The sequence below is a fragment of the Macrobrachium rosenbergii genome, chromosome 10, assembly GCF_040412425.1.
Source record: "Macrobrachium rosenbergii isolate ZJJX-2024 chromosome 10, ASM4041242v1, whole genome shotgun sequence".
Classification (NCBI taxonomy): Eukaryota; Metazoa; Arthropoda; class Malacostraca; order Decapoda; family Palaemonidae; genus Macrobrachium; species Macrobrachium rosenbergii.
The window spans coordinates 59,714,246-59,725,383 of NC_089750.1; the positions used below are offsets into that span (position 1 = coordinate 59,714,246).

At 33.1% G+C, this 11,138-nt stretch overlaps 1 protein-coding gene across 1 annotated transcript; it reads left to right on the forward strand.

Annotated features, from left to right (window-relative positions):
- Nucleotides 1-3,542: 3,542 nt before the first annotated feature.
- On the forward strand, nucleotides 3,543-10,089 carry LOC136842349 (zinc finger MYM-type protein 1-like). Its single transcript, XM_067109605.1, has 2 exons — nucleotides 3,543-4,809; nucleotides 10,016-10,089. The coding sequence occupies exons 1-2, from the start codon at nucleotides 3,543-3,545 to the stop codon at nucleotides 10,087-10,089; spliced, it is 1,341 nt and encodes a 446-aa protein (XP_066965706.1).
- The last annotated feature ends 1,049 nt before the right edge of the window (nucleotides 10,090-11,138 follow it).

An 11,138-nucleotide genomic window follows, 5' to 3' on the forward strand; every position in this document is an offset into this window, starting at 1 on the left:
AACCAGTGGAAAATTAAACCAGAAGATATCGATGCACAGAAACAAGAGGGTATCTCAAACTTAGAGCAACAACAACTCTGTTTTTTCTTTATTTTCACTTCAGTTAACTTGCGCAATTATTATAGAGATGTTGTCGTATTTTGAACAAAAATTTTATGACAATACTAAAGGAGATACGTAGTTTGTAATCTTTACACGCCGTTTTCAGAAAACTTTTTTTTTTTTTTTTTTTAAAGTTACCTAGCCCAGTAAGTTTTTGTGGTAATTGGTTGATTCTAGTGTCATTCTTTTCGTTTTTTTATTCCCTTTCAATCTTTTTTTTTTTTATTATATTTAGAATGAAAAAAATTAAGACTTTTTTTCACAAAAAATCATTTTTCTTTAATTTGCAGAAAAATAAAAAGACCTAGAATGAAGAAAGTAAAAAGACATATTTTTAGAAAAAGGAACATAAAATAAGTTCAGACAGTTTCATTGAAATCAGGCTATTGGTTTTCATGTTCGGTTGTTTTTCAAATATGTAAAAATGCGCGATATTTATAGAAAAAACTCCCCCAAAAATACAATAATGAAAATATAGTAACCAAATTCCCCCAAGAAGTTTACTATAACATACTGAATATACAGTGGAAATTTCAGCTCATTCCATTTAAAAATAATGACCCCACCCCCGTCCCATACTTAAAGAACAATGATTGGCATTATCGTACTTGATTACAACAATTTGAAACAATTTCACTGTACGTAGAATATTATTTTTAAAATTTCCTAGTGCACACACACATATGTATGTATGTATGTATGTATGTATACATTTTGTCACACAGACCGTGACATTTTCTTTATTATTCACAAATATTAAACCATACACCATTTAATATGCTCCGATCGGGAAACAGCTTCCAATTAAGGCGAATTACAACTGAAAAATTTTAGATTTAATATTTGAGATGTATCATAAATACGATGTAAAATTAATGAGAAAATGGGTATAGTGAAATGTGTGCGAATATCTAAAGTATATAAAAAAGACCAATTCGACTCATTGTATATACAATGAGGCCTGTAATTTAAGTATTTGACTTTATTATGTTATTCTTCCTAATGAAATTCACTGCAGTCGTTACAAAATCGTGAATAAAACATGCTCATGCAGATACTAGAGCATACGAAATATCCCCTATCTTTCTTCAAAGACGCCAAGACTCCTCATACATGGCGTTGGATAGTCCCAGAAGCCATTTCGAGTCAGTTCGCCTCAGCCAATAATGTTGGCTAACGGTTCCTGTTCCCTGATCGATAGGGAAGGGCTTTCGTCTCTGGAGGCTGCTTATCTCCTTCGCAGGATATTGCCAATCGCTCTTACCTCTTACCTTTGCCAATGTCTCAAAATGCCCGTACATCGGTGGGAAGCGCCCCATACCAGGCACCCAAATGTGTCTACAGTAAGTGGATTTGATGTTGATGGACTTATTGCCGAGAGAGAGAGAGAGAGAGAGAGAGAGAGAGAGAGAGAGAGAGAGAGAGAGAGAGAGAGAGAGAGAGAGTTTCTTTAAATAAAATATTTATCATAAGGACTACTTTCAAGTTGAGAGATTTATCTTGATAAAAAGTTTGAGAAGTTTGGTGTTAATTAATGGTCCAGGAGCGTAGTGTGTGAGCAAATATGGCTAACTAAAGATATACAAGTAGAAAATATCGGGAAGTTTTTTCTTATGCTTTAATTCATCGGGCAATGCCATTTTTTTTTTATTTTCAAGGGAAATTCATGGTTTTGTTTTTTCTCCGACTTTATTTTAATATTCATATATCATCCCATCCTACGTGCACCATTTTGTAACAATTATCAGAGACACTGGAAAAAAAATATTAGATTAGACATTGGCGTCAAAGCTCCACAAAGGATCTTTCAACGATAACACAAAGATGATTGTTTTCAAGATGATTGGAAAGTTTTGGCAAGTAATCACCTCATAAATGTCTGAGATACGAAAGGAAAAAGTAATTTTGAAACCAGGAAAATTTACATAAGAAAGAAAGTGTGAATTTGTTTTCTCTTCTCTCTCTCTCTCTCTCTCTCTCTCTCTCTCTCTCTCTCTCTCTCTCTCTCTCTCTCTCTCTCTCTCTCTCTCTTGTGGGATAAGAGTCGTACCAAATATCATTATGCCTTCGGCGCTCGCTTATGAAACTACATTATGATGCTGTAGCTTTGACTTAAAAAAATATTGTTAGGTCATCGAGGCTATTTGAAAGTGATAAAAGGAGCCGTAGCAGTAGTATTTGTAAATTTTACGAAAAATAGTACACTTTGGGTGAAGATAAAGTTTTCGGTCATGGATTTGTTTACTGTTCATTTTTCTGGTCTGTATTCGTCACTGAGACAAAGGTCTGTAAAATGATTGTTGAAAATATCACCTTTCCTAACTCAGCTCTGCTTAATATAGGCGTCAGCTAATAAATAAAGCGTCCAACCTCTTCAAGTTTATTGCACAATGTCTCCTTCAGGAAAATAAAATTGTCTTAAAACTAAAGAGCTTTAAATATATTTAGAATACGATCATTAATTGTTAATTAATATGGAAGGAAAACAGAATATAATGAAATACTGTTAAAGTTAATGGCAAAAAAAACTGGTCTCATAGTCCCGATTTATACTGACAGTGTAACTTGGAGCTTAGTGGTGCTAAAATGGATATTAAAATATGAAAGGAAAAGGAAACATTTTAAAAAGCTAAAAATTCAGTCCCTTTTCATTGTAACTTGTATATTAACAATCTTATATCCTAAATTATCTTATAAATTTAATGGAGAAGCACAAAAAATAAGTATACGTGAAAATACGAAATTTTTTGCTATAAGCTGAAACGTACCACCATGATAGTAACGTTATAAAACAGCACCTTTCTCTCCCTTCGATTTTCGGTGCCATAACATAACATCCATTAAAGTCTAGGACATCATATACCGTTATTCTCTTCTGAAGATTAATTTCGATGCTCTTAAGCTCATGGAACGCATTCATCAATCATTTGACTTTTTATGCGACCTGTGAACTCGTCAGAACTTTGCCAAGAGCAGATTAACTCATTATAAGGCAGTGCTGAGTAGGACTTAGGTTTTGCCTCGTGATAATTACATCGCTTATGCATTCGTTACTTTAGGAAGACACAATGTATTTATATATTTGAAGGAAAGAAAGTGACAAACATGCGGCCAGACAAGCAGTGTGAGGGAGACAGACAGCGGGGGAGGGAAGGAAGAAGTGAATTCTGGTTAAATTGAGCATAATTAGTTGGCTGTAAACTTTTGTTTGTTTACAATTTCGATTTTATTTTAGTGCCTTTTGCCTCTGATATTACCCTCTAGATTCCTTCCTTCATCTCCAAGCTATCTACCCAGGGCCGGACTAAAGGGAGGGCAACAGGGGCTATAGCCCCAGGGCCCCCACATTTCTTGCAGCTCACATCAAACTGCATGCAAATAAAGGACGAGGTCATACAAATTATCTCTCCTCTACAATTTGTGAAGAAGTAATTGGAATAATGGGCGAACATGTACAGCAAGAAATAATATCAAGAATCAAGAAGTCAAAATATTATTCTTTCTCTCCTGACTCAATCCCAGATGAGGGTCACATTGATCAACTAACTATAGTCATACGCTATATGGAAGACACAATGCCAAAAGAAAGGTTCCTGACATTCATGGACAATCGAGGTCACAATGGTTCTGATATGGCCAAAGCCCTGTTTCAGTTTTTAGAGGGCCACAATATTGATCTGAAAGATTGCAGAGGGCAGTCCTATGATAATGCTGCTAATAGGAGCGGGAAGTATAAAGGAATGCAAGCCCTCATCAAAGACAAGAATCCATTAGAGTTTGTGCCATGCTTTAGACATTCCCTTAATTTAGTGGGAAAGGCAGCAGTTAATACATGCTCTGCAGCTGTTCACTACTTTGACTTTGTTCAACAAATTTATTTGTTTTTCACAGCATCCACGGCACGCTATGCTACGCCCAAAGAAAAATTAACAAGAGCTGATAAGCAGTTGTATGTTCCCAAGCGACTAAATGAAACTCGTTGGTCTTGCAGAGCAGATGCAACAAAGGCTATAGTGCATGGTTACAGAGAGATGAGAGAGGCTCTTTATAACATAACGACTGATAAGGAAAACAAGGCTGTGGCTCGGAATGAAGCATGTAACTTATATGAAAAAATGGGTAAATTAGAAATAGCCATTTATGCTACATTTTGGAATGACATCCTAGAAAGATTCAATGCAACAAACCATATTCTACTAGATCCTAAAGTGGTTCTCAGTACTGCAGTGAAAGCACTCAAGTCTTTGAAAACATTTATTGAAACAAAGAGAGAAAAATATGAGGAATATGAAGCAGCTGGAATCAGACTATCTGGAACAGAAGAGTATACTGAAGTTCGCCATTGTGTGAGGAACGTACGTCTTAATCCACTTGATTATGGTAAAGCAGAGGATGCCCAGATGAGACCCAAGGTAAAGTTTCCTGCAAACAGTTTCCTTCCAGTTATTGACCAAATTGTCCAATCTCTGAGTGACAGAATAGCTGCTTATGATCTGTGTGAGCGCTCTGGATTCCTCAATCGCCTAGAAGATATGGATGCAGCTAGTCTTGTGAGTTTTTACAAAGGTGACCTGGAGCTTAGTCTCAAAGATGAACTCGTTCATTTTGTTGAATTGGTAAAACTCGACAGAAAAGACAATGAAAAAATTCCAAAAGAACTCTACTTCTACAAAATGCTCCTTGACTATGGCTTACAGGCAACTTTTCGTAATGTTGAAATCTTGTTGAGAATCTATTTAGTATTAATGGTGTCCAGTTGTAGTGGTGAAAGGTCATTTTTCAAGATGAAAATAATAAAAAACTGACTGAGAACGTCAATGAGCCAGAGTCGTCTTTCATGGTGTTTCCTTGGCTATGATACTTCCTATATGTGGAGACTATATTCTATAATACCTACTTAATCTGAATACTAAAAGTTCTTCATTTTTTGCCAATAATAGTCCTCAGTATAACCCAGAATTGCCCAGGTGGAAAATGCTCACTGTACTCGCCCCTCCACTTCACTAAAAAAAAAATAATAATAAGAAAATAAAATAAAATGAATAAATCAACTGGATATAGGGCCCCCACAATGTGCTACGGGGCCCCCACAGCTTTGGACCCGGCCCTGTATCTACCTTTGCTCCTTCTCAATTACAGATCACCCTTCCATCGTTACTGATCCTTCGAACATGTTCGAATGGAATTTTGTCATTTAACGGAGTTCAGTGTCCACCAAAGTTAAAGAGGGAACTATTCCTTGCCTCTGAAACTTTACAGTGTCTGTCCGCTTTCCCTCGCCACGTTTAATCTGGGGAATCATCTCGTTGCTCTCATGACGACTGTTTCTTTCCTTTTATCTCCGAGTTTTCATTTTTTCATACCGCTTCATTTATCCAGATTTTCACACTTCTGTCCTTTTCCTGGACGAGCATTTGCAGTCTTTCAGTCAACACCGCAGACGCTTTTTTTCCATTCCCGTTCTGTTTCTTGTTACTTTCGGGCATGGGTTAACTAGGTGTGACATCTTTCTACCAACCGATCTTTGTGTTTACAATATATAACTGAATAAATAAATAAGTGATGTAAAATAATAAGTATTATTGGACTTCGATAAGGTAAGCACCGACGTCATAACCTTTTACAATATTATTTACAAATTTGAAATTGTGATAAAAGGAATATAATTTGAATATTTCCTATATGATTTTCGATCAATTTTCAAGTATACAAATGATGGAGCGGAAAAATATCAAGTGTAAGTTAGTACAATTTGTGTACGATGATTTTTATATAAAATAGAAAGGGCTATTCTCCTTAGTTCAATTTTAAGTTCAATATTTATAATGAAATTAAACTAACTCATTCAAGTACAAAAAAAAAAAAATCTTGATTAAAAGACATTCTTTGAAAAAAAGTCAAAGGACATAACAATGAAATTCTGTTACTTAGCAAGTTAGATAGGAAGTTGGGTTTTATCAGAGTTCATGTTCACAACAGGACATTGATCTTAAATTTTTTTAATAAACAGACATCTATCTATAGATATATTGTATTACTTTTTTAATAAACAAATATCTATCTATAGATATACAGTATTACACACACACACACACACACACACACACACACACACACACATATATATATATATATATATATATATATATATATATATATATATATATATATATATATATATATGTATATGTATATGTATATGTATATGTATATGTATATGTATATGTATATGTATATGTATATGTATATGTATATGTATATGTATATGTATATGTATATGTATATATAATTTTGGGTGTGTGTGTGTGTGTTTGGACCTAAAAGTGACTATTCATTCACGTATGTATACCTGTATATATACATACATATTCGTGTATCGATTTACATGCAGCTATTATTATACCATGTATTTAAGCCACGTATTCCTATAATTTGTAAAACGTCATTTGTGGTAAGCAATTATTTGTAACCGGTCAAATAGTTGCATAAGCCAGACCTCAAAAAGTCTAGATTTCCCATTTTCTATGTATCACTTTACTGATTGTAAGAGAAAATGGACTAATTTATAGGGTAACTTCATAAATATACAGTGGGAGAGTTTCATAAGTCTTGTAATAATTTGATCCTCAGTAACATACCGATGGTTGGTTGGACCATGAAACCAGTTTAAAGAACAATAATTGGTATCATCGTACTGAAATAATACAATTCAAGAATAATTTAACTTTATTACAGCAACTCGATATATCGGAGGTCTTGTAGACGTCCATGGAAGTCTCCTTAATGTGCCTAAAACGAAAATCACACTAAAATCTATCGCCAATGTACTGTTACCGATATATTTACCGGTTTGTTTTTTTTAAATTTATTCCTATGGGGCTTGTGCTAAATTTGGCGCTTATGTGAGTGGTTATGCTATTCAAGTTAAACTTTACCCAGTTGATGAACTACACAAATAATAAAGCAATTGCAATTTACGATACGATCATTTAGATATTCATCCGCCCATAAATGATGTTAACAGAAATTTATTTAGTCCATTAAATACAGATTTGTGATAACGTAAGGTATATCTTTCCAAGTGCTCGAAAACTGTGATAGGTAAGAGGCCTGTTTTTTTATCACATCTTTCACAGAATGTTATTTTTAAAGTTTTTCTAATGGACACACTCACCATATATATATATATATATATATATATATATATATATATATATATATATATATATATATATATATATATATATATATATATATATATATATATATATATATATATATATATATATATATATATATATATATATATATATATATATATATTATATATATATATATATAATATATATATAATGTGTGTGTTAGACCGTGACATTTTCTTTTATATTTGCAAATATTAAACCACACACCATTTGATATTCAAATACTATGCTTCGAGAATAGCTTCCACCCAAGGGAAATTATAATTAAAAACTTTTAATTTGAAAATTTCAGATGTATCATAACTATGATGATTTAAAATTACTGAGAATATGGAAATAGCGAAATGTCGGCGAATATCTAAAATATATAAAAAGACCAGTACCACACATTATATGTACAATAAGGCTCATAACTGAAGCATGATTCTGATATTCATCCTGGTGTAATTCCTTGCAGTTATTACAAAATCGTCAATAAAACATGGGCACGCAGATACTAGAGCATACGAAATATCCCCTATCTTCCTTCAAAGATGCCAAGACTCCCCATACAAGGCGCTGTATAGTCTCTGAACCCATTTCGACTCAATTCGCCTTGGCCAATAATGTTGGCTAACGGTTCCTGTTCCCAGATCGATAGGAAAGGGCTTTCGTGTGTGGAGGCTGCTTATCTCCTCCTCAGGATATTGCCAGTCGCTACTATCCCTCACCATTGCCTGTGTCTTTAAATGCCCGTACTTCGGTGGGAAACGCCACTTACCAGACACCTAAATGTGTCTGCAGTAAGTGGATTGGATGCTGATGGACTTGGAGTTACCGAGAGAGAGAGAGAGAGAGAGAGAGAGAGAGAGAGAGAGAGAGAGAGAGAGAGAGAGAGAGAGAGAGCTTCTAAATGTAGATTCGCATTTTTTCCCCAGTTTCTTAAGATAAAATATTTATCATAGGGACTACCTTCAAGCTGAGAGATTTAGATTCATCTTGATAAAAAGTTTGACATTGTTTAGCGGTCCCTAGCGATACCAGGAACGTAGCATGCGAACAAATATGGCTAACCAAAGATATACAAATAGAACATATCGGGAAGCTTTTCTTATGCTTTAATTCCTCGGTCAATGCCATTTTTTTATTTTCAAGGGAAATTTATGGTTTTGCTTTTTCTCCGTCGATTTTTGTTTTATCAGTCTTATACCATCCCATCCTGCGTGTACCATGTTGTAACAATTAACAGAGACACTAAAAAAAAATATTAGATTAGAAATTGCTGTCAAAGTCCCACAAAGGATATTTCTACGAAAACAAAAAGAAGTTTGTTTTCAAGATAGTTGGAAAATTCTGGCAAATAATCACCTCATAAATATCCGAGATAAGAAAGGAAAAAGTAATTTTGGAACCAGAAAAATTTAGATGAGAAACAAAGGGTGAATTTGTTTCAGTTCTTTAATAAATCACAAAATATATGGCGGAATTCTGCAATATACGAAAAATTCTCTCTCTCTCTCTCTCTCTCTCTCTCTCTCTCTCTCTCTCTCTCTCTCTCTCTCTCTCTCTCTCTCTCTCTCTCTTGCGGGATAAGAGTCGTACCAAATATCATTATGCCTTCGGCGCCTGCTTATGAAACTACAATATGATGCTGTACCTTTGGCTTAAAAAAAATATTGCTAGGGCATTGAGGCTATTTGAAAGTGCAGTAGCACTAAGTAGTATTTGTAAATTTTACGAAAAATAGTACACTTTGGACGAAGATGAAGTTTTTGGTCATGGTTTTACTTATTATCCATTTTACTGGTCTGTATTTTGTCATTGAGACAAAGGCCTGTAAAATGATTGTTGAAAATATGACCTTTCACTACTCAAACCTGCTTTAATATAAGCATCAGCTAATAAATAAAGCGTCCAATCCCTTGAAATTTATTTCACCATGTCTCCTTTAGGAAAATTTAATTGTCTTAAAACTAAAGAGCTTCAAATATAATTTAAAATACGATCATTAAGTGTAAATGAATAAGGAAGCACAATCTATTATGATGAAATACTGTTGAAGTTAATGGCCAGGAATAATGGTCTCATAGCACGATTTATGCTGACAGTGTAACATTGAGCTTAGTAGTATAAATCCTAAATTATCTTATGAATTTAATGGAGAAGCTCTAAAAATGGGTATACGTAAAAATACGACAGTTTTAGGTATAAGCTAAAACGTACTACCATGATGGTAACATTATAAAACAGCACCTTTCTCTACCTTTGATTTTCGAGGCCATAATATAACATACATTGAATTCTAGGATATCAAATGCCGTTATTCTCTTCTGAATATTAATCTGGTTGCTCTTGAACCTCATGGAACGCATTCACCAATCATCTGATTTTTTATGCGACCTGAAACTCATCAGAACTTTGCCAAGAGCAGATTAACTCCTTATTATTAGGCAGTGCTGATTAGGACCTAGGTTTTGCCTCGTGATAACAAACAGTGAGAGAGACAGACAGACATCGGGGGAGGGAGGGAAGAAGGCAATTCTTGTTAGATTGAGCATAATTAGTTGGCTGGAATCTTTTGTTTACAATTTTGATTTCATTTTCGAGTCTCGGGCAGCTTATGTCACCCCTCACCCCTCACCCTCTCATCAGCAGTCTTTTGCCTGTGGTATTCCCTCTAGATTCCTTCCTTCCTCTCCAAGCTGTCTACTTTTGCTCCTTCTCAATTACAGATCGCCTTTCCATCGTTACTGTGGAATCATCTCGTCGCTCTCATGACGGCTGTTTCTCTACATTTATCTCCTAGGTTTCGTATTTTCATACCGCTTCAGTCCTTCCAGGTTTTCACACTATTCTGTCCTTTTCCTGGACGATCATTTGCTATATTTGAATCAGCAACCCAACCCCTTTTATTCCATTCCCATTCTGTTTCTTGTCACTCTCTGGCATGGGTTAACTAGGTGTTAGATCTTTCTGCCAACCGATCCTTGTATTTACAATAAATGACTTAATAAATAAATAAACTGATGTAAAATAATAATTATTAGTGGACTCCCGTATGGGGAGCACCGACATCATAACCTTTTATAATATTATTTACAAATTTGAGATTGTGATAAAAGAAATTTAATTTAAATGTTTCCAATATGATTTTCGATAAATGTTCAATTAATACAAATAAAGAGCGACAAAATATCAAGTTAGTACAATTTGTGTACGATTATTTTTATGAAAAATAAAGTTGTAGCCAGAACAATTCTCCTTAGTTCAATTTTAACTTCAATATGTATATAATGAAATTCACTAATTCATTCAAGTACTAAACAGATCTTCATTAAAAGACATTCTTTAAGAAAAATCCAAAGGACATAACACTGAAACCATGTGTTACTTAGCAAGTTAGATAAGAAGTTGGTTTTTATCAGAGTTCATGTTCACAATAGGACATTGATCTTAAAATTTTTTTTAATGAACATTAGGCATTTATCTATAGATATTGTATGATATATATATACATATATATATATTAAAATATATATATATATATATAAATATATATATATATATATATATATATATATATATATATATATATATATATATATATATATATATATATATATATATATATATATATATATATATATATATATATATATATATATATATATATATATATATATATATATATATATATATATATATATATATATATATATATATATATATATATATATATATATATATATATATATATATATATATATATATATATATATATATATATATATATATATATAGATATATATATATATATATATATATATATATTATATATATATATATATATATATT

Excerpts from the sequence above, each read along its gene's own strand:
- LOC136842349 (XM_067109605.1), top strand. The coding sequence starts at position 3,543 with ATGGGCGAACATGTACAGCAAGAAATAATATCAAGAATCAAGAAGTCA. Across the intron at positions 4,810-10,015 it reads TGGCTTACAGGCAACTTTTC|ATCGCCTTTCCATCGTTACT; the intron begins GTAATGTTGAAA and ends TCTCAATTACAG.